Source organism: Dipodomys spectabilis, unplaced genomic scaffold, assembly GCF_019054845.1.
Source record: "Dipodomys spectabilis isolate Male_0828 unplaced genomic scaffold, ASM1905484v1 ptg000095l, whole genome shotgun sequence".
Lineage (NCBI taxonomy): Eukaryota > Metazoa > Chordata > Mammalia > Rodentia > Heteromyidae > Dipodomys > Dipodomys spectabilis.
In genome coordinates, this window is record NW_024870772.1 from 35,009,398 (window position 1) to 35,034,469 (window position 25,072).

At 40.6% G+C, this 25,072-nt stretch overlaps 1 protein-coding gene across 2 annotated transcripts in view; it reads left to right on the plus strand.

Moving 5' to 3' along the window:
* Fry (FRY microtubule binding protein) overlaps nt 1-25,072 on the plus strand; it is a 365,147-nt gene that overhangs the window by 116,072 nt on the left and 224,003 nt on the right. For both annotated transcript variants that reach the window (XM_042685416.1, XM_042685417.1), the window contains exon 2: nt 18,089-18,288. In XM_042685416.1, the coding sequence (XP_042541350.1) occupies nt 18,089-18,288 (200 nt within the window). The remainder of the gene's footprint in view (nt 1-18,088; nt 18,289-25,072) is intronic.

Below are 25,072 nucleotides of genomic sequence, written 5' to 3' on the forward strand. Positions count from 1 at the left end.
TGTGTGTGTGTGTGTGTGTGTGTGTGTGTGTGTGTGTGTGTGTGTGATAGTGATGGCTTTTCATTTTTCTGTTTTTGATGTTTTTAAGACGGGGTTTTGCTCTGTAGCCCTGAGTAGCCTTGAACTCCACTCTCCCTGCCTCAGCCCTTCAAGTGCTTGAGTGCTAAGATTACAGGTGTGTATCACCACACCTGTTCCCTCATTGCCTCTGTGTGTGTGTGTGTGTGTGTGTGTGTGTGTGTGTGTGAGTGATGTGTGAGTGGTGTGTATGGGGCTTACCTCAGGGCCTGGGTGCTGTCCCTGAGCTTCTTTGGCTCAAGACTAGCACTCCACCTCTTTAGCCACAGTTTATTGGAATTTTCCTGCCTGAACTGGCTTCCAACTGGGATCCTCAGATCTTAGCCTCCTGAGTAGCTAGATTTACAGACATGAGCCACAGGCACATGGCACACTCATTGCCTTTCTTGTTCAGAATATATAAACATTACTTTTAGAAAGGATTATTAAAAACAAGTATGTTTCAGTGGCTTGGTAAATTTTTCACTATCTTACATTAAAAACTTCTGATAGGCATGTATTAAATGAATTCAATATAGGCATTCTATATTTGTATAACTATTTAAGAAAATAACCTAAAATATTTTTATTAAAGGGGATAGGTTTTTTTTTTCTTCCTTTTTTCTCAGTCATGGGGCTTGAACTCTGGGCCTGCATGCTGTCCCTGAGCTCTTCAGCTCAAGGCAAGCATTCTACCCCTTGAGCCACAGCGCCACTTCCAGTTTTCTGGTGGTTTAGTGGAGACAAGAGTTTCATGGACTTTCCTGCCTGGGCTGGCTTTGAAGTGCAATCCTAGGATTACAGACATGAGCCACTGGCTTCCAGCTAAGTTTTTTTTCTATTGCTAAAAAAAATATATATATGAAACAGTAAATGGTGAAATGTGTAGTGTTGATAAAAGCACATTTGAACCACAATTTTTTAAAAGACTTCATTTACTCAGTTAATACATTTAACAGAAGTTTATGAAGCTCAGTTAATATATTAAACAAATGTTTATTAGTCCTGGAAACCCTTCATATGCTATAGAAATGTACATTGTGACCCAGGTGCTGGTAGCTCACATCTGTAATCCTACTCCTCTGGAGGCTGAGATCTGAGGACTGAATTTCAAATCAAGTCTGGGCAGAGACTCATCTCCAGTGAACCAGCAAAAAGCCAGAAGTAGATCTGTGACTCAAGTGGTAGAGTGCCAGCCTTGAGTGAAAAATCTAAGCAAGATCACAAGGCCCTAAGTTCAAGTACATACATGCATACACACACACACACACACACACACACACACACACACACACACTGTGTGTGTGTGTGTGTGTATGTGTGTACTTATATGATGCATATCCATCTCTATTACATGTACATATGTGTATGTTACTTACATATGTGCTGGTATATGTGTTATTGTAATGTATACTCTGTGTGTAATTTTAGAGTACAGCCTGTTTTTTAACAAAGACATGTGACAGGCTAGACTCACCTTCAAATTACTCCTCACATGATGTAATCCACACAGGGGTCCTCGAGGAGAGAGCTATAGCATTGGTTTACAGACTTTCTTTGTCAGAATGTGGCGGCTGCTGGCCCGGTCCTTGTGCCAGCTTCCTGCTCACCCAGCCTGCAGTCTTCACTGGCCTTTCATGTTGCTCTCTGTGGAATGTGCCTTCCAAGTTTTTCTGTACACTGTCACATTGGGCTTATCCCTTGCCCTTGAAGCTTGACTTTCAGTATACATCTAATAAAAATAACTCAAGAAGACAGATTAAGAGAATTGTACGAATGTCTGCTGTCCCTCAGTTTGCACAGCCTTTTGACCTTGATGTATAGTAGGAAACACATTCCTCACTAACATGCAGAGCACACATGTATGTGTCCCCACACTCTCGCACATGAGCACACACATGCCTATAGAAACAGACAGAGACTGAAGACAGAGGCTTTATGAAACAGGGCCTACCTTCTCTAGATAGGATGCTATCTTTTGCTACGTTCTCTTCTCCTGTCCTCTGTTCTATTTCAAGAAATTTAGCTTAAACTAAGTTGGTTTCATTATCTAGAAATGGACTACAAACTGTACTTTGCCAAACTTAGCTTTTAATATTATATAAGTTGGGCTGGGCACAGTGGCTCATGCCTATCATCTCAGCTACTCAGGAGGTATAAACAGGAGGATCATATTCCAGGCCAGGAATCCCATCCAAAAAAAATAACTAAAGCAGCAAGGTCTGGGAGCAAGGCTCAACTGGTAGAGCAACTGCCTGGCAAGTGTCAGACCCTAAGATCAAACCCCAGCCCCATCAAAACAAGAGATTCCAATAGCCAGGCAGTTCCAATGCACTATGAGTCATCTTCTCAGCTGAAATGATCTGCTCTTGTCTTTAATGTGATGTTCTAATCCCGGAGCTAATGGTGCTTTATTTATCAGAAAGTGTTGCTTGTTTACAGAAAGAGCTCTCCGGTTCATCCTGATGTGAATGTAAGGTTGAATGTAAGATTTCCAAGCTGGAGACAAGTCTTGTTCTTGCTAATAGTTCCTTATTCCTTAGTGCAACATATATTTGTTGAGTGTTGAGTATTAAGCCTAGGATGGTGCTGGAAGGTGAAGATACAAAGGCATCAGATTCCTTGCCCTTTTTGCATTGAAGTATCACTGTGGAGATGGAAAGCACATATAGAATGTGTTATGGTGTATCGGGAGGCTTGCAGCCCTCTGGAGTGATATAACAGTGAAGCAAACAATGAGCAAGAAGTAGGAAGGAGTCATTGGCCATCATAGCCTCTCATAAAACTGGAAGGGAGCAAGCAGGTGAGCTATTAATATGTAGTTTTTTTTTCCTCATATAATTCCTCAAGCTGTCTGTATTCTGCCCTGAAGCCTTCCCTCATTGATCTGTCATCTGTTATTTCTAGGTGTCCACATCAGTGTCACCAACTGAGAAAATCCTGCCCTCATGATGACAGACATGTGTCTATAATCTGTGTCTGTTTCTATGTCCTGGCAACACCCTACATTATGGTTAGGTCTGTGTATCTGGGATGAGGTACCTATGTCCCTATACAGCCCCTGAGATGTATGAGGGCAGGAGTCAGGTTTGGTTTGTACCCTGCAGATATCACAAGGACTCAAAAGGAGAGTGGCCTTCAGTAGACAGTCATGACTGAATAAGTCAACAGGGGAAGTGAGGAAGGATGGAAGGGCTGGAGGGAGCTGGGGAGGGAATACATATTGACTAGCCATTTAACCTGACTATACTGCTTTTGTCTGTTCAAGCTTGCAGCATCCTGTAGTGGGATGTGTAAAATTTTAAGTCTTTCCAACTGTCTTTTTAAAGATCTCTTCTGATATTCCTCCACAGCACTTCTTGGATTGCCTTGTCCATACTAGGCCTCAATCAGAGTGTGTTGTTTAATTAATTGATTAGCTAATTTCATTCATGGCCTTCTGAGATAAACTTTATTTCTGAAAAGGTCCAACACATAACATCACATGAGCATGATCAAGCCTGTCTGTGCCTTTAAGCTTAGCAGGTGTGGTGTGAATGCCTCAAGATCACACTTCTCAGTCCAGTCTTAAGTTATGCAGTAGTAGGATCCAAATGAATCCTAAGGAACACTCTTGAACTTTCAACCTATGTGATCAAATCTGGGTTACAGATAGGGTCCCATATTTTATATAATAATTCAGTTTTATCAAATCAAGTTTCTAAAATAGCATTCCTTCACTGCTGTCATTATAAGGTTTAGAAAACATTTTAATAAATGAATCTTAATTTATTTAAGGTGTGTGTGTGTGTGTGTGTGTGTGTGTGTGTGTTGATATTGGAGCTTGAAATCAGATTTTTCATTCCACTTTCTTACTGATACTGAACCACCACTTGAATGATACCTCCAGCTCAGCTTTTTTTCTGGTTAATTGAACATGGAGTCTATCAGGCTTTTCTGCCTGAGCTGCCTTTTGAACTTCGATCCTCCAGGTCTCAGCTTCCGGAGGAGCTAGGATTACAGGCGTGAGCTACCAGATCATGCCTATTTTAGTGTTTTTGTTTTTGTTTTGAGATGGGGTCTTGCTGTATAGCCCAAGTAGCTTGGAACTCACTATGTAATCCAGCCTGGCCTCAAACTGGTGGTATTCCTGCTTCAGCCAACCAAGTTTGGAATTACAGGCATATGCCACTATAGCTGGCTCATGTTTGTTTGTTTTAACAAGGCATTTGATTATGAAATGTTTCAAACGAACACAAAAAAATATAAACACAGTGTATTTTCATCACTCAGATTCAACAGTTGTCAGATTTAGTCACATTTGATTTATCTAGACCTTTTAAAATATATTAAAGTATTTTGGATCAAGTATAGGTATTGCTTCAAGCATCTCTAATATATAGTCTCAAAAGAATGCTTACAGTATAATTAACATACCTAACAAAACTTGATCATAACACCTAAGTATAACTGAGGATCAGGATTCAGAGAATGTTACAGGTTACATCTGGTTGTTGTATACCCCTTCATAGTTTATTCTTTCATCATCCATCTCTTCATCAATACCATTCACTTGTAGACATTACTGCCCTTGTGTTACAGAATGAACCTGGTTCAGCATTGTCTTGTTGGCTTCCTTATGGTGACGTTTAACTTGAACCTGTATCCTTGCTATTTCTCCTGCCATGGACATCATCTCTAATATTGAAATCTTGAAAATCATGGAAAGAGCACAATGCCCAATTCCTTCTCTGCCATAATGCCTGCCCTTTCTGTTGTATCACTGAGAGGCTGAAGATTGGGCTGTCATTCCCAGGTAGACATAGCCAATAATTTTCAGTGTTTGGGTACAAGAACTCTGACCAATATCCTGCCACAGGTAGTGAGTTTTAAGACAGTGTTATGAGTCATTATTCTAAAAAAGCTTCTTAAACCCTCAATCATCATAACATCTCAGCTGGAAACAAATCTTGCCTGTTTCTCTCTCTTGCGCTCTCTCTCTCTCTCTCTCTCTCTCTCTCTCTCTCTCTCTCTCTCTCTCTCTCTCACACACACACACACACACACACACACACAGAGTGGGCAAGGATTGTATAACAGAATTCCAGATCCATTTGACATTCTAGATTCTAACCTTCATTACCTTTGTGGTAGATGGCCCCCCTCCCCCCCTCCTCTCTCTCCCCCTCATGAAACCCACTACATTGCAGCCAGACACAAGAGGAAGCCTTGGCTTTATTTCTGGTTGTTACCTCAAGGCTCAATTGAACATTTTTAAACACATATTATGTGGTAGGTATCTGTGTTTCCCAAACTCAGGGTTAGACCTGCCTCACCTCTGTATACCCAGATCTCAAAGTCCACATAGGGTTCTGAAGCATGGCGCTGGGAAAGAGGCAGCTGGAGTGGAGGGAGAGCGTGGAAGGTATGTGGGGACATCTCTCCATTCCCTCCCCCTACTCACCTTGTCTCAGCATGCATGCACAGCCTTTGTCTTCAACTAGGGACTCTAGAGTCCTGGGGACAGGACCAGGCGGTGTTTTCCTCCCCAGCACTTGGCACAGGGCTTGGCATACTCAGTTGAATAATGGTGCTTACTTAATATTCTTGGATGCAAACATATCCAATTCTATAATGCAATATTTATGTGATGCAACTTAAAACATGGACACAAAATAAACCCTAAGTCCTAAAAAAGTGTAGGGTTTAGAGTTGGGAGCATGGCTCACGTGGTTGTCTGCCAGCCTAGCAAGTGTGAGGTTCTGAGTTAAATTCCCAGTACAGCCTACAACAACAACAACAGCAGCAACAAATGTAGGTTTTAAACTTATCCTACCACTAGAATTAAAGTCTTGAATAGTAAGAAAATGAGTATGGATTTATTTGGGGGGGGGGGGCAGGGGGGGTGGGGGCAGAGGAGATGGAAGTCAGTAGGCTTTCAGGATGAATGGTGATCTGGTGTTGCTATGTAGGATGGGGTAGTAAAGGGCTATTTGAGGGACAGCACAGATTTTAGAAATGAGGTAAGAGGGGAAACAAAGGAGGAGGTAACAATGCTTGATAAGAAATGTACTCATTATCTTGCCCATGTAATTGTAACCCTTCTGTACGGTATTTTCACAATTTAAAAAAAAAAAGAAAAGAAATGAGGTGAGGCAGGAATGGGAGGGGGAACTGGGAGAAAGTGAAGGAAAAAGAAAAAAAAGAAAAAAGAAACATACTTATTACCTGACTTGTGAAATGGTTCAGTGTGCTTATCAGTATTTTTTGCCTAAAAGCACTAACTTCATTAGTTACACAGTGTGTCAACTGAAAGCAACTTTGTTAACTGGATTGATTGTTCTCCCTAGCTTTCCTATTGATTTACCTCTAGTGTTCAGAGTGTGTGATCACTGGCCCGTGCCAGGTTCTGGTTAGAAATGCCGACTCTTAAGCCAGGCACATGGCTGCCTCAGAGGCAGAGGCAGGAGGAACTGAAGTTCCAGGCCAGCCTGTACTCCATAGGAAGACCCACTCAGTCTGAAACAAAAGCAAAAAGAAAAGGAAAAGCAAACTCTTCCAGCACCACCCCACACCCTGACACTGAATCAGAAGCCTGGGCTTCTTGGTGAACCCAATGTGATAAAGATTCTGAGCAAAAGCTGGAAGCCAGTGCCTTACATATGTAATCCTAAAAGTGAAGATCTGAAGATCACAGTTCAAGAAAAATCTGTGAGATTCTTATCTCCAGTTAATCAGCAAAAAGCCAGAAGTAGAAGTATGACAAGTGGTAGAGCATCAGCCTTGAATGGAAAAAGCTAAAGGACAACACCCAGGCCCCAAGTCCAAGCCCAAGTATTACCACCAATAAATAAATAAACACATAAATAAATAATAATTCTGATAAAAAAGGATTGTGATAAGTGTGCAAGTCTTTTTTTTTGGGGGGGGGGGGGGTGGTCCGGTCACAAGGCCTGAACTCTAGGCCTGGGCACTATCCCTTGAGCTCTTCAGCTCAAGGCTAGCACTCTACCACTTGAACCACAGCGCCACTTCCGGCTTTTTTCTTTTTGCTTATGTGGTGCTGAGAAATCGAACCCAGGGCCTCAGGCATGCAAGGCAAGCGCTCTACCACTGAGCCACCTTCCCAGCCCTGTGCAAATCTTTTTTAAACTTAATATCAGAACATTCAAAATCTTGTCCAAGTATGACAAAGTTTGAATGCATGCAGTTCAAATTAGTGAGGTTTTGCTGTGTAATGTGAGCAACCAGGGGAAGCAAATAGAAAGGAGAAGAAAATGAGAGAAGGGCAGGCAGGAGGGCCAAGGAGTCAGGTCCCTTGAGGAGATGGAGGAAGTGGAAAATCAGGATTATCCTGCCTCTAGCAAGTTATTCGATCTCCTTTTGTAGAGAAAGGACCTTGAAATGTCACTGTAACCTCATCTTCCTTTGCTGGCAGGTCTTGGCAGACACTCTTTCAGGCTCTGATGACAGTACCTACTTTGAAAATTGGGGGGAAGTCCATGTAATTGCATCTTAGCAGGTGACAGACATTTATAAAAAGAAGTCACTGAAGTGTTGCTGTCATTTCTCTAAGATAAAATACTGGAAGGCTCAGGAAGACAGAAGAAGAAAAAAACAGGCAGTGACTTGATGCCAACCTTCCCTTTGTTCAACGGCTTCCTTCACTCTGCAGTTCTTGGGGAGACTAAAACAGGGACACAGGAGGAAGGAAGCAAATACCTGTTCTTTTAACTACTCGTGTCCCTAGTCTGAACAAGAGGCACTGAGAGGCTCTTATCACCAGTGTTCTCTAGGCAAGAATACCAATGACTGTTGTGAGGTACGTCATTGGTCAGATGTCAGTTATTTTCCTGTATCTGCAATGTTTCACTCATTCACTCATTCCTTGTGCTGTACTAGGGCTTAAACTCAGGGTCCTGTACTCTGGCTCACTTATTTTTGCTCACAGCTAGTGCTTTACCACTTGAGCCATACCTCCAGTCAGGCATTTCCCTTACTGGTTAATTGGAGATAAGAATCTCTCTGACTTTCCTGCCCAGACTAACCTGGAACCCAGATCCTCAAATCTCAGCCTTTTGAGTAGCTATGATTACTGGCCCAAAGCCAGGGAAACCTGGCTTGATCCTTTTTTTATTTTTTTTGTACTACACATTGCTGTTCCTCAGTGAATGAATGCCTTTAGTTGGAAATCTGATAACATGGTAGGAGGGGCCCCTAAGGCCCAATAGAAGTCCATGGAAAATCTCATTCCCCAAATCACAACATGGATGTTTTATTCATCCTCCTCAGAAGTTCCAACAGTAGGGTAGCCGTGCCACCTCATTTAATCGTCATAACATACAGATAGTCTTCCTGAATTTGAGCATTCTTTTTCTACTCTGTATTATTGGGAAAGCACTCATCTTGGGAGCAGGTAGAACCGTTTCTTTAGGGGCAGTGAATAGAGAAAGGCAACTTGATCTCTTATCTGCACTTTCTTCCCATGAAGGTTAGGGTCTAGATTTATTTTTTATTGTAAAGATACTGTACGAAGGGGTTACAGTTACATGAACAAGGTAATGAGTCCATTTCCTATCAAGCATTGTTACCACCTCCTTTATATTTCCCTTACCATCCCTTTCCTCTCCCCCAACTCTCCTCTCCCCACCCCTGCAAAGTTGTAAAGTTCTTTTTCAACATAGTGTCTTGTACATCTTATTGTTACAATGGGTCATCCTGTATCCTTATTTCAGCATTTTGTTATTTCCCTTTCCCTCCCCAAATTAGAAAAATGTATATACAAGATGCAGGACACCGGAATCAAGTACAGTAAAAACAGAGCTTGTGTCATGGGGGAAGAACATACAAAAGAAACAAAAAAAATCACATAATACATTATAAGTACATTAAGAAGATCAGCAACAAAGATAAAACCTCTTGTGCCCTATCTTGGGGTTCATTTCACTTAGCATCAGGTTATGTGGTCTAGATTTTTACTAGGTTTTTTACTGGGGGTTGAATGCATGAATGACATCACTAGAGTTTTTCATGAGAAGGGGAAGAGTTTCCAAAGGGCAGGGTGCTACTTCTTATCTTCCCTAATTAAACCATGCTTGGATCTGTCCATGGCACCAATGGGTATGCTTACCATTGTAAGGAGATTATACCGAGCCCAAGAGTACCCAGAGTGCCAACCTGGTATTGGGGCCATATTGAATTGTCTGGGGAGCTCTCTCTCTCACCATAGAGTTTGGGAATCTGTGACAATTTCATGGGGGACAGCTGAGGGCATGGTATTCTCAACAGCCAGACTTGAATTTTTACAAGGAAGCCACATAGAAGACCGAGTAAAATGGGGAAGTTTACAAGATATACAACAGACCAACATAGACTCAGAGAATGAGTTAAGTTCTCTGTGACATTGGACAAATCACTGAACCTCTGTCCCTGCATGATCTTATTAATAAAAAGCAGATTTTTGGCCTTTCGGGATTATGTTGAGGATTAAATATACCAATCATTCTGGAGCTGTCTCGTGGACTCTGAAAAGGAACATACCATGAGAGAACTGAGAGAATGGAGGGATGTGTTTCATCCACAAAAATGAGAGAAATGTTTCACATCATTAGAATTTCATAGAAATTACTAAACAGAACTGAATGTGCCAGTATAAATACTTGTCAAAATTTGTTTCCGGGTATTGTTTTTACCCAATAATCTTTACTTACCTTGGAGTATGCAAATTATTTATGAATAATCCAGTATACTTAAAAACATCTGACTTGTTGAAGCAGTGGTGGTTTTTTTGGTACTCAAACTGATTTTCTTTTTTTTTATTAATACTTTTTTTTATTGTGAAAATACCATACAGAGGGGTTACAATTACATAAGCAGGTAATGAGTACATTTTTTATCAAGCATTGTTGCCTCCTCCTTTGTTTCCCCTTCCCATGCCTTCCCATCTCCCCCCATGTATCCCCCCGCACCCCCAAAGTTGTAAAGTTCATTTTTCTTTTTTTTTTTTTTTTTTGGGTGTGGGGCTTGAACTCTGGGCCTGGGCGCTGTCCCTCAGCTCTTCAGCTCAAGGCGAGCGTTCTGCCACTTGAGCTACAGCGCCACTTCCTGTTTTCTGGTGGTTTATTGGAGATAGGAGTCTCACGATCTTTCCTGCCCTGGCTGGCTTTGAACCGCGATCCTCAGATCTCAGCCTCCTGAGTAGCTAGGATTACAGGCGTGAGCCACCAGCGCCCAGCGTAAAGTTCATTTTTCGACACAGCATTTTGTACATCTCATTGTTGCAATGGGTCCACCTGTATCCCTATTTAAACAATTCGTTTTTTTCTTTCCCCTCCCCAAATTATACCAACATCAAATACAGTGAAAACAGGGGTTATACCATGGGGGAGAGACATACAAAGCATCAAAAAAATCACCTTATAAATATGTTAGAAACAATAGCAAGAAAAAAAACCATTTGAGTCCTAACCTTGGGGTTCATTTCACCTAACATCAACTTATCTGACTTTTTCTACTTGTCTCAGACATATACTAGTTATTACAAATAAGGGAAACCATGGAGCCTATGTTTCTTTGGGCCTGGCTTACTTCACTTAATATAATTGTTTCCAAGTCTTTCCATTTCCTAACAAATGGGGCAATGTCATTCTTTCTGATGGAGGCATAGAATTCCATTGTGTATATATACCACATTTTCTTGATCTATTCATCTACTGAGGGGCATCTGGGTTGGTTCCATATCTTAGCTATGGTAAATAATGCTGCAGTAAACATAGTTGTGCTGGTAGCTTTAGTATGGTCTTGTTTGTGATCATTTGGGTAAATGCCCAAAAGTGGGATTACTGGGTCATAGGGAGCTCTATGTGGAGTCTTTTGAGGAACCTCCATACTGCTTTCCAAATTGGCTGAACACGTTTATACTCCCACCTACAATGCAGTAGGGTTCCCTTCTGTCCACATCCTCTCCAGCATCTGTTGTTGTTAGAGTTCTTGATGATAGCCATTCTAACTGGGGTGAGGTGGAATCTCAGTGTTGTTTTGATTTGCATTTCTTTTATAGCTAGAGAGGTTGAGCATTTTCTTTACTCTTCAGAGAAGTTTCTCTGTAGTTCTTCAGCCCACTTATTTATTGGGCAGTTGTTTCTTTGAGGATTTGTTGTTGGGGGGTTTAATTTTTTGAGTTCCAGGTATATTCTAGATATGAGACCCTTGTCCAAATGGTGCTGGCAAAATTGGTTAATCACTTGTAGAAAACTAAAGCTATATGTCACCCTGCACCAGAATTAACTCCAAATGGATCAAAGATCTCAAAGTCAAAGTAGACACCTGAAAACATTACAGGAAGGAATAGGAGAAATCCTCGGTTTCCTTGGAAAAGACTGAAATTTTCTTAATAGATACCCAGAAACACAACAAATCAAAGAAAGGTTGGACAAATGGGATTGCATGAAATTGCAGAGCTTCTGCACGGCAAAGGACATAGCTAGCAAGATCAATAGAAAGCCCACAGATTGGGAGAAGATCTTCAAACTGATTTTCTTATCTCAACCTTTCCCCAATTTTTCTCTTCTTTCTCCTCTTTTTTTCGCTTCTCTTTCTTTTTTTTCTTCTCTCTTTCTCTTTCTTTTTTTATATCTTTTTAAATGATTTTTTAAGAAGTTGTACAAAGGAATTTCAATGCAATATTTCAGTTTATAACAATGCTCGATAGGAAATGGACTCATTACCTTGCTCATGTAACCATAATCCCTCTGTACAGTATCTTTACAATAAAAAAATATATATTTAAAATTAAAAAAAGAATAATGTATCTTGAGCGATGTTACCCCTTCTACCATTCCATCATTCTCCTCACATTTCTTTTTCTTTCTTTCTAATTTTTTTTGAGGTACTGAGGTTTGAAATCTTGCTTCTACTAAATCTAGCCCAGACCTCCATTTCTTAATATTACTCTTTAGAGGAAAATAATTCATTTTATGTGTGGAGGGTTTTATGTTTTCCTTTTCTCAACTTACTTTACCTAACTTCCAGTCTCTGTAATTTTGAGAATTTACAGTATGTTTTAGCATGGTATTTCTAAGCACCCTCATAAATACATTAGTAGACAATTTATTAGCACTCTGTACACAGTATGACATGTTCTCACGGTAGCTGCGTCATCCTTGGTGATGATTTACGAAACACTCCTGTCATGGAAGTAAACAAAGACAGCCTTATGGGAGCAGAGGAGGGTTGAGGGTGCAGGGTAGCATGTTTCTAAAGAACAAGTTCTCGGTAACTCACAAGTGGACTCTCAGCACCTATCAAACCAACAAGATGCTGAAAATCATTTTTACTCAACTGTGACCAATGGCATCTTATCAATCTCCCCCGCCAGGTGAAAGATAAGGTTACACTCATCTCTAGAACAAAACTTGTTTAATCAGACCCCACTTTGAACATGATTGATACTGCACATTATATCCAGAATGCATTTTAATTTATTTTATCTTTTGTGTCTGCTCTGGGGCTTAAACTCAGGGTCAAGGCCCTCTCCTTTATCTTTTTCCACTCAAAGCTGGTGCTCTACCACTTGAGCCACACCTCCACTTCTGGCTTTTTGCTGCTTTAATTGAAAATAAGGGTCTTCTGACTTTCCTGCTTGGGCTGGATTTGAAACTCAATCCTCAAATCTCAGTCTTCTGAATAGCTAGGATTTATAGTCATGAGCCACCAGGGCCTGGCTTTTCAGCAAAAAAAAAAACAAAAAAACAAAAAAAAAACCTAGTTTTTAGGTTGTTGTTTTTTTGGTTGGTCATGGGGCTTGAACTCTGGGCCTGGGCGCTGTCCCTCAGCTCTTCAGCTCAAGGCTAGCACTCTACCACTAGAGCCACAGCACTACTTCCAGCTTTTTCTGCTTATGTGGTGCTGAGGAATGGAACCAAGGGCCTCATGCATGCAAGGCAAGCACTCTACCACTGAGCCACCTTCCCAACCCAGAAACTAGTTTTTATTTCAAATGTTTGGAGTCAGATTCTAGGAATAGGAGAATCAGGAAAAAATAGTATTAAGTGTTTTAAAAATCTACTCTTGTGTTCCTCTGTCTATAGACTGGGGAGAAGCAGATTGGAAACAACCCTGTTGTGTGAGGGAGCTGGGGGAAAGTGCTTTGTGAAGGAAGCTCTTGCCCATCATGTTTCCACGCAAAATGGCACACAGATATGTTGTCAAAAGGACAGATAAGAAGAGCTAGTCCTGCTCCACCAAGCCTATTTGCATTACCCTTAGGTAATAAGGCCAAGAATGCTTCCAGATTCCATTTCTCTGTCTCTGTCTCTCTGTCTCTGTCTCTGTGTCTCTGTCTCTGTCTCTGTTTCTCTCTCTCTCGTTCTCTCTCTGTGGAAATCCACACTCCCAATGCCTTTGGGCGGGTATTACAAGAGCAGGTTTCCTACTCTTCTAAGTAAGAATCAGTCCCTCTGCTTAATTTTTCCTTTCTCTTTTACAACGGTCATGGGACGTACTGTGTATGCACGCATGCATGTGAAACTTCTGGTCACCTTAACCCAGGCTCAGTATCAAGGAAGAATCTTATTCCTCTTCACCATCTTCCTAGTGCCTAGAAGAACATAGCCTGGAATCTTGGCCCTCAATAAATACTGAATTAATGATGGAGGGAGGGATAGGTGACAGCTAATGAGATATAGAATTACTTCTCTGAAAATCTGTTGGAGAAAACCAGCTGCTTTCCTGTCACATAGCCTGCCACTGGTGTCTGCGAGCTGGTGTCTGAGGTCTCATAGGAGGGACATGCAATCTGGCATTTCCTTTCTCTGCAGTGGCACAATAAAATGTAGCAAAACAACTGATTGTGCAAGAATATTTATTTGTCTCCGCAGGTAGGTGGTTAGACATTCCTAGAAATGTTGGTAACTTAGAGATATTTTACTGAAAACCCAAGCCAGCTAAGAATAGCAGCCTACAAGTTAAGCCATTGAGTCAATGAAATTGGGGGAGTGGGGAGAGGTTAGATAATGTTTCAAACTCATGATCATCAGTTGTGATTATAAATAGGTAGCTCTAATAAAGAGAAAGTGAGTCCCAAAGCCTGAAACAGACTTTTAAGAAATATTTTTAAAATTTGTCATTATAAAGATAATTGAAATAGATATTTTACAAATTAAGGAATAGATCCAGTTTGATAAAAGATGGAAAACCATCTTCTGAAACAAGCCAGTAAGGCAGCAGGCACTTTGAAACTGCTGTTGATAAAAGTACTGGCTTGACTTGGACCTGCAAATGTCCTAAGCATAACTTCAAGGAGCTTAAATACTAGGCCTGTTGGCCTCCATTTCCCATCAGTCTCCTTGCTCTACGCCAGGCTTTCCTGCAGTCACTGGGTTCCAGGTACTACAGGACTGAGGGATAAACATCTTGTGACAAGAATCCTCTCTGGCCCCCAGGAACCAACCACTGTCTTATTATAACAAGCACTCATCTGATAATGGATAACATGATGACACCTTAGAACACAGCTTTGACTCCAACTACCTTACTGTGCAGACCTTCACCCGCCTGCCTCAGTGCTTCTCTATTCAAATCTAAAGTTCTAGTCAGTACTGAGGAAGGAGGGCTGAAGAGCTAGCTCGTTCTCTTTCTGGATTGCAGGATATGTTAATAAATCTCCTTTCTCTGCCCTTTCACCACTTCTTGTGTCTGTGATTTGTGTATTTGGAGCAAGTGTATTTGGAGCCCCTGAGGGAGGCCTCTGGCTTAGGACTCTGGGCACAGTAGATACAAAATTTAGAACAGCCAGGCACCTTTTGGCTTTATTTTTTAATCACAAATAAGTTTCAGTCAAAAAACTCAGGCCTAAGAAGAAATAGACTGATGGTTGAGAACTAGATTCTGTGGAGTGATAACTGACTCTTAAGTATTTTTAGGTTTTTTTTTTTTTTTTTCTCTACTTTTCGGTGCAGGAACTGGACATTGTCACCCATTTTGAACATTAATTATATCATCAGGCAGGATAGAGTGAGAGTTTATCCCAGCATTTTGGTCTGTCCCACTGTCAGGCCAGCTGCATTTCTAAGTTCTGGTGGCTTCCTGGGTTCCGCTTGTTTTCTTTTACATCCTCGTCCTGATTGGTTGCATGGAATTTATCTTACTCCCTCATAATTTTCTGTTTCCAAACTATCATGGAATTAAAAACTAGACAAATTGGCTTAGTTTTGTCAAATTAAGGAAGTGTCTAATGATTTTCTTCCTTTCTCTTTTCTTTCTTTTTTCTTACTTGTTTTTTTGGTCTTGTCCTTTTGGGAAATGGGGATCAAACCCAGGATGTTGCACTTGTTAGGCAAGTCACTGAGCTACCTCCCAGACCTTCTGTCATTTTCTTTTGTATGTGTTTGTGCCCACTTGTGATGGTACTGAGTAAGTACCAATTGGTACTAAGTAAAGTGCTTAGAAGCCCATGAATTTAGCGCCTTCAGCTCTTGCTCAAGTTTGTTTCCCCACCTGGTGGTACTCTACTGCTTGAGCCATGCCTCCAGTATAGATTTTTGCTGTTGATTGTAGATGGATGCTCACCATCAGTTCTGTTCAACTGGCTTCAAATCACATCTCCATGTCTCGCCTCCTGAGTGGCTAGGATTATAGGGCTGAGCTATCTATTCTAATGGTAATGCTTGGGCGAGGGTGGACTTTGTGGCTCAGTTTTGTGGTTAAAAAACATGAATTCCTTGGCTTCCAAATATATAGTCCCCAAACAATTGATGAACTAAAAGGGGCTATGTCACCTGGGTGCTGGTGGCACATGCTTGTAATCTTAGGAGGCTGAGATCTGAGGATCAAGGTTTGAAACCAGCTTGGGCCAGAAAGTCCCGGAGTCTTATCTTTCATTAACTACCCAAAAGCCAGAAGTGGAGCTGTGGGTCATGTGGTAAAGTGCTAGCCTTGAGCAAAGAAGCTCAGGGATAGCACCAAGAACCCAACTTCAAGATCCAGGAGAGGCACAGAAAAAGAGGGGGTACTATATCATAATGTTCACTTTGGAAAATCATACTAACAAAAAGCTTGTTAGGAATTTATTATGGTATGATAAAAAGAAGTTACTGAAACTCAGGAGTGGAACCAATTCCAGAACATTCATCCTGTTAACACTTACTGTGTCTGTCTCCATCCTCCCAGGCTGATGCGAGTGACACTTAGGGTGATGGGTGTTGTCCTCTAATTCCTCCCTGCTCTAAAGTTCCAGCTCACTCCTGCTGTTCACACAGACTGTGATACAAAATCTTCATGTCACAAAGGCTTTGCAGTACAAGTGCATTGTGTGCGCGTGCACACACATGCATGCGTGCACGCATGCGCTAGTTTGAATTTTAGGTCTTGCTCCCTTGACTGGCTTTTTCTGGATCCACCACTTGAGCTACAACTCCACTTCCAGCTTTTTGATGGTTAATTAGAGATGAATCTCACAGACTTTTCTGCCTGGGCTGGCTTTGAGCATTGATCTTCAGATAACAGTGAATTTGTACTTTGACGGTGTAAATGGAAGATGTGTCTGACAGCTCTGGTTCAAGTGCAGCTTTGCAGGGAGACTGATAAGGATCACTTTCCTGGACATCTCTCACTGGAGTATTTAATGGTAACCCCTAGAGTCTTGTGATTATGGATATGGCCTTGAGACTGTATTTTATATCAACTCAATATACTTGCCATCCAGAAATGGATTCAACCTTATGAAAAACCATAGATCAGAAAGAGTGGTGGCCTAAGAGGTTTTAAGTTTCTATTCCAAAGGCATGATGCCCTTGATAAGAAGATAGCTTGTGGAGATACATGGTCTTTTGTGAGTTGCAATGGTAGATAACCTGCTCCAACAAGGTGTTTTCACTGGAGAGATGAAGAGGAGGTAAAGTTGAGGCAGGAGGCATTTCATTGTAGTTCCTTGACCTGGAGCTTACCCTATTAGAATGAATAATCTCTTTGAGAAAGCTGCGTAAGTGACAACTCCTTTGGGGGTGTTTCTGACTGGCCTAGGGCTTGAACTCAGGGACTGTGCTCTTGCTTAGCTTTTTTCTCAAGGCTGGTGCCCTACCACTTGAGCCACAACTCCAGATTTTTGTTGGTTTGTGCTAGAAATTGATCATTTTTCTTAAGACACGGGGTCTCATTATGGTACCTAGGCTGACCTTGAACTCCTGAGCTCAAGTGGCTGTCCTGACTGAGCTTCCTGAGTAGATGGGTCAGTACACCACCAAACCCAGCTATATGCTAGCATGTCAAACAAAGTAACATTAACTGTAGAGAAATGTAAAATTTACACTTAGGGTCCAAAGAAATTGAAACAGTTGTATTCTGAATGGAGGCCACTACCTGGAGTCCTGGTAGCTGCCTCTGTTAAAGATCTAATCCAAGTGGGACTTAATAATAATGATATATTTTTAAAGATTTATATGAGCTACAACTAAAAAAATGGCATTGTAACTTGACCTAAAAGTGGTAAAAGTGAAAAACTAAAACCATACTTTAGACAGTACAAACAGGGGACATCCTCAGACTTTTTCTTTCCAGCTAAGATTTGAAAAATTGGCTCTTAGAGACTTGTTGAAGAGATGACCCCAGAATCTTGACCTCACAATCTTTTTCAATGTTTCATTGAAACACAGAAGACAGAGAGTTCTTATTGTCAGGAAAATCTAGACAAGATGTCTCTTTTTTCAATATTCTCTTACTCTATTTGCCTGGAACATGAAATAGAAGCCCAAACATCTTAATATTTATAGGGTTTATCAGCTATATCAATGTGATAGAAAAATTTTGACATTATCAAATGTGATATAATGCAAACACAACATAAAGAAAATAATAACATTCCAACATGATTTCTTTTCTTTTTTCTTTTTTGTCATTTTGGGATTTGAACTCAAAGCGCTGTGATTTCTAAGTATGTATTCTTACCACTGAGTCACAGCTCCAGCCCTCAAACACGATTTCTTAAAGTTTCACATAATTTGTCTGAATATTTATGATGTTTATCCTCAGCCAGTAAGAAATTTTCATTGTTTTTCAGCATCTCCAGTCGGCAACGGTTATATCAAGCCTCCAGTTCCCCCTGCTTCCGGCACACACAGGGAGAAGGGGCCACCAACCATGTTACCTATCAATGTGGACCCAGACAGCAAACCAGGAGAGTATGTCCTCAAGAGTTTATTTGTCAACTTCACCACTCAGGCTGAACGCAAGATCCGCATCATTATGGCTGAACCATTGGTGAGTATGGGTCATGACATCTGCTTAAGTTCATCTCTACACTGCAGTCAGTCTCCTTATCTGTGGGCTCTCCTGGTAGGGATTGAACCAACCTTGGATTGGATTGATAACATTTGCAAAAAACAAAAAAGGAGAATTGCATTTGTGCAAAAAATGTACATTTTTGTGTCATTATATCTCAAACAGTATTTTATAGCAGAGGGATGCCAGTAATCTTAGCTATTTAGGAGGCTGAGATTTGAGGATCACAATTCAAAGGTAGCACAGACAGGAAAGTCCATGAGACTTTTAGCTCTAGTTAACCAACAGAGAGCCAAAAGAGGTGGTATGGCTCAAGGAGTAGGGTGCCACCCCCAAACCAAAAAGCAAAAGGACAATGCCCAGATCATGAATTCAAGCCCCAGTATTGGCAAGAAAAAAAGTCAGCTCCTGTAGAATTACACCTGTAATTCTAGCTACTCAAGAGACTGAGATCTGAGGTTCAAAGCCAGCCCAGGCAGTAAAGGCCTTAAGACTCTTATCTCTAATTAATCATCAAAAAACAAGAAGTAGAGCTATAGCTCAAGTTGTAGAGTGCTAGACTCGACTGAAAAGGCTCATAGACAGTACGCAGGCCCTGAATTCAAGCCCCAGCACAAAACCAGCACAAGACCAGCACAAAAACAAAAAAAGAAAAAAAATACATTTTAACATTGTTTACATAGCATTTATATTATTTACATAGCATTTACATTATGAATTATCTAGAAGTAATTTCATGTTCAAGAGTATGTGCACTGGAAACAGGAAAATATTGTGCTGTAAGGAACTTATCCATCTGCAGAATTGATGTACAAAAACAAATGTTCTGGAATTGGCCCTGACTATCCCGGGACTGTATGCTATCTTCATGTAAAGGATGGGTTACTATTCCCCTAATTTGCAAAGATGTTTTTTTCTTAATATCATAGGTGATTTTATTAAAGATTATATGGAAGTTTACTAATTTAAAGGGAAAAAGTTGAATGTTAGGAACTTTAATAAAACAAATCTTCAGCAATAACAATTTAATAACATGGTGAAACTCTGCATTAAGAACTAATAAAACAATTTAACCAGAATTAGCATTAAATAATGGAAAACTGTATTTAGAGTCTTTGCTATGTGTATAGGTTTTTGTTTTTTGTTTTGTTTTTGTGAAGTGCTAGAGCTTGAACTCAGGGTCTCAAGCCTCTTACTGGCATTTTCTGCTCAAGGCCAACATTCTACCACCTGAGCCACAGCTTCACTTACAGCTTTTTGCTGGTTGCTTGGAGAAGAGAGTCTTGTGAATTTGTCTACCCTGACTAGATTTGAACTGTGATCTTCAAATCTTAGTTTCTTAAGTAACTAAGATTGCAGGCATGAGCCACTGATGCCAGGCCTATATATGCTTTAAGAAAAATCTTTTATCTGATTTTTAAAGCAGCGTTTTTCAAGTGGCCATCACACTTTTACAGTGAGAACATGTGGTACAGGAAATGTTTATGTGAGGCATTCAGAAACCCCACTTCAGCCTCTGCAAATCAGAAGTAAATACTTGGCTCCCAGACATTTCTATCTTTTCTTACATGGAGGGTGCCCTTGGACTTCACTGTCTTCCTTTGCAGATGCTTCTGCTAGACATCAGGCGTCATGATCTTTATGGTAATGGCTTTACCAGGGCTCTGGGAGCACTGAGTCCTAAGGACAGTGAGGAAGGAAGAAAGTACAATGGGTAGAACCAGATGGCTTGTGTTTGACCTTGATGGGGGCTACATACAATACAAGAAAAGAAAAGGAATTCAGAGAGAAGTAGCTATTACTAGGTATGTGGCTTTCTACCTCCTGTGAAGAGACTGGAGTAGTAAGGAGATCACCCAGAATCTGCTTTGAGAACTATAGCTTCAAACACCTACAGACAATGTCATTGAACCCACCAAACAGATCTCTGAAAATGTGTATCAACAGACACATCATCTACTCAAAATGACCTTTATAAAAATTACTATTTTAAATTTGAGAATTCTAATTCCAGAGTTTGGTACATGCGTATCTGAAAGCTATAAACTTTGTATTTTTATTATTCAATCAGTGAAGGCTATCTTTATATATTCTGCTTATAACATTCTATTCAATAGCTAACTTTCTATAATTACAGAAAAAAAAATTTCTTGTTTAAGTCACTTACATTTAAACCAGGTGTTGGTGACTCAGACCTGTAATCCTAGCTACTCAGGAGAATGAGATCTGAGGACCACAGTTCGAAGCCAGCTGTCACAGACAAATCCCAGAGCTTATCTACAAATAACCAGAAAAAAAAAAGCTGGAAATGGAGGCATGGCTCCAGTGGTAGAGTGCCAGCCTTGAGCAAAAAGGCTAAAGGACAGCGTCTGAGTTCAATCTCTGAAATGGGCAATCAATCAATAACTCAGTATAATGCCTTTTCCTTAATATAGTGTCCTTTCCCCATTGACTCATGTTTCTGTGTTTCTTCTATTTGTGTTTTGAATAGCTAATGCCTACAGAGTACTTAGTGTCTGCCAGAGATGGTGCTTAGTTTATTACTTTTTCAATAACCTTAGCTCATCTCCCACTTATAGGTGGGCAAAGTTGGCACAGGGAGAGTTAAGTAATTGCTTAAGATTTAATGTGGACTCAGACTGGGTTACACCAGAATCCTCCTCTGGTCCACAGTAACTATACTCTATTTTCAGTCATTGCATGGCCCTCGTTACATAAACAATTTACACTCACTTTTTGTGTGTACATGTATGTTGGTCTAGGGACTTGAACTCAGAGCTTGGACACTGCCCCTGAACATTTTATGCTCAGAGCTAGTGCTCTACTACATGATCTTCAGCTCCACTTCCAGGTTTTTACTGATTAATTGGAGTCTTACAGACTTTCCTGCCCAAGCTGGCTTCAAACCATGATCCTCAGATCTTAGCCTCTTTAGGATCACAGGCATGAACCATCAGTGCCAGGCAAGCCCAGTATTTTGCTGGTTGTTTTAGAGAGGTATTCTTGTGGGTTTTCTGTCCAGGTTACCTTGAACCATGATCCTTTAGGTTTCAGCCTCTTGAGTAACTAGGTTTACAGGCAGGGATCACCAGTGTGTAGCACACACTCAGCTTTTACACCAACATAGGACTGTGTAGCAATTTGAGTCAGCCAAGACAAGTTCCCAAAACATTGCCTAAAGCAGTGTCGGTCTTTGCTCAAGGGAAGGAAGTTGCTTTGAGGTCAAGGACATGTCAGGGAGAGAGGTCTAGAGAACAGAAAGTGGTAAGATGAAGTGAAAGTTCATTTTACTCCTTTACCCGAGAAGGCAAAAAAAAAAAAAAAAAGTGGGAATTTGGACTTAATTTTTTCATCTTTACTCAGTTTACAGTTTGTTACTGTGGTCATTTTTGTTTGTTTGTCTGTTTGGCTTTTTTTGCCTCTACTGGAGATTGAACTCAGGGACTGGTCACTTTTTCACTAAAGGATGATGCTCTACCACTTAAGCCACAGCTCCACTGCCAGCTTTGCTGATTAATGGACATAAAAGTCTCATGTATTTTCCTGCTATGAACGGTGATCTTTACATCTCGGCCTCAGTAGCTAGGATTGCGGATATGAGCCACCAGCACACAGCTTTTTTTTTCTTTTTTTTCCTTTTTTAAGTAGAACTAGGTCTAAGCAGCTTACATGTACCACAGCCACCTTCTAATTAGAGGGAGACATTGTATGTTTCTATGACAAACCCTCAACCTTCTCCTTTACCCCATTTTTAATAAGTTTTTTATTGTGAAAATACTGTACAGAGGAGGGGTTACAGTTACATGAGCAAGGTAATGAGTATACTTCTTATCCAGCATTGTTGCCTCCTCTTTTGTTTTTCCCCTACCATCCCTTCCTTCTCATCTCCTCAACTACCCCCTTACCCCCCACCCCCGACCTAAATTGCAGCATTTGTTTTTCGACAGTGTCTTTTTTTTCATTTTTTAATTAATAATTTTTAATTGTGGAAATACCATACAGAGAGGTTACAATTACATGAGCAAAGTAATGAGTACATTTCTTATCAAGCATTATTGCCTCCTCCTATTTAAACAATGTTTTTTCCCTTCCCCTCCACAAATTATACCAACATCAAATACAGTGAAAACAGGGGTTATACCGTGGGGGAGGGACATACAAAGTAACAAAAAAAATCATCTTATAAATATGTTAGAAACAATAGCAAGAAAGAAAAACCATTTGAGTCCTTCTCTTGAGATTCATTTCACCTAACATCAACTTATCTGAACATTTCTACTTGTCTCAGACATATACTAGTTATTGCAAATAAGGGAAACCATGGGACCTATGTTTCTTTGGGCTTGGTTTACTTCACTTAATACAATTTTTTCCAAGTCTTTCCATTTCCTAACAAATGGGACAATGTCATTCTTTCTGATGGAGGCATAGAATTCCATTGTGTATATATACCACATTTTCTTGATCCATTCATCTACTGAGGGGCATCTGGGTTGGTTCCATATCTTAGCTATGGTAAATAATGCTACAATAAACATAGTCATGCTGGTAGCTTTAGTGTGGTCTTGTTTGTAACCATTTGGTAAATGCCCAAAAGTGGGATTGCTGGGTCATAGGGGAGCTCTATGTGGAGTCTTTTGAGGAACCTCCATACTACTTTCCAAAGTGGTTGAACACTCCCACCAACAATGCAGTAAGGTTCCCTTCAGTCCACATCCCCTCCAGCATCTGTTGTTATTAGAGTTCTTGATTATAGCCATTCTAACTGGGGTGAGGTGGTATCTCAATGTTGTTTTGATTTGCATTTCTTTTATGGCTAGGGAGGTTGAGCATTTCTTCATGTGTCTATTGGCCATCCTTCTTTCCTCTTCAGAGAAGTTTCTCTTTAAGTCTTTAGCCCATTTATTTATTGGACAGTTGTTCCTTTGAGGATTTGTTGTTAGGAGATTTAAATTTTTGAGTTCCAAGTATATAGACCCCAAATTTTTAATGCATACATTTTTATCAGTAAATAATAGCTAGGTACTACTGCCCAAAAAATGAACTTGAAGTTATTTTCCTGAAGAAATGTACTTAAACCAAATTTTTTAAGTAACAGATTACTTATTTCCTGCATTTTTGGCAGAGATACACACTTCTGTGTCATAGCCATCTCATCTGCTGGAAAAAGCTTGGGAATATTTTTATCCTTACATTTGTTTACTTATAAGACAGGAACTATAAATGAATCTGTGTCTTGTTAGTTGACTCGAAAAGCATAAATGTGCCTTTGACATATTTGTCCTGTCACCATTACTAGAGGTGTTTTTGTCGTTACTGTGGTGGTGGCTTTGTTTTTGTTTTTTTGCTGAAGATGGGACCCCAGGGCCTTGTGTGTACTAAGCAAACATTTTACCACTAAGCTACAGCCATAGCCCAAAAGGTTTTGTTAGTTGGGGGTTTTGTTTGTTGTTTTTCATGTTGGTCCTGAGCCTATGCCATATCCTTCAGCTTTTGTGCTCAAGACTAGTGTTGTATCTCTTGAGCCACAGCTCTACTTCCAGAGTTTTGGTGGTAGATTGGATGTAAGAGTTTAATGGACCCCTCTGTTGTGGCTGGCTTCAAACCGTGAGCCTGGGATCTCACCTTCCTGAGCAGTTAGGATTGCGGGTACAAGCCATCCACAACTCTCAAGGTGTTATTTTAATGTGTGTGTGTGTGTGTGTGTGTGTGTGTGTGTGTGTGTGTGTGTGTGTGTGTGTTTGTGTGTATGTGTGTGTGTTTGTGTGTAGTACTTCTGAGGGAACTTTTAATAATTTTTTCCTGAGCAGTTAGGATTGCGGGTACAAGCCATCCACAACTCTCAAGGTGTTATTTTAATGTGTGTGTGTGTGTGTGTGTGTGTGTGTGTGTGTGTGTGTGTTTGTGTGTATGTGTGTGTGTTTGTGTGTAGTACTTCTGAGGGAACTTTTAATAATTTTTTCTGATTTAACCTCTTTTGGAAAGACTAAATCATTTAAAAACCTGAGTTACTAATTAAAGCCTAAGCAAGTTTGGGAGTTTTCTGTTGGTCATGGGGCTTGAACTCTGGGCCCGAGCACTGTCCTTGAGCTCTTCAGCTCAAGGCCGGTGTTCTACCACTTGAGCCACAGTGCCACTTCTGGTAAAAAACAAAAAAAAACAAAAAACAACCTGAGTTACATTTGCAAACAAATCACAAAAATTATATTCTGTGATCCTTAGTATGACTAAAACTTGAAGCAGTAAAAGTTACTTTCAAATATTTGGAAGTACAGATTTATTATTTGGTGGGCTATATAGAAATCAGGTGCTTTTTTTAGGTCTGTAAAGGATTGACTTTCAGCTGGGCACCAATGGCTCATGCCTGTAATCCTAGCTACTCAGGAGGCTGAGATATTAGGATTGAGGTTCAAAGCCAGTCTGGACAGGAAAGCCCATGAGACTCATCTCCAATAAACCACCAGAAAACTGGAAGTGGCGCTATGCCTCAAGTGGTACAGTGCTAGCCTTGAGCTGAGAGCTGAGGGACAGTGCCCAGGCCCAGAGTTCAAGCCTCTCAACTGACAAAAAAGGAAAGAAGGAAGGAAGGAGGGAAGGAAGGAAGGAAGAGAGCAAGGGAAGGAGGGAGGAAGAGCGTAAGGAAGAGAGGGAGGGAGGGAGGGAGGGAGGGAATAAGAGAGGAAGAAAGGAAGGAAGAAAGAAAGAATTGACTTTGAGAGCCGGGCGCTGGTGGCTAGCTACTCAGGAGGCTGAGATCTGAGGA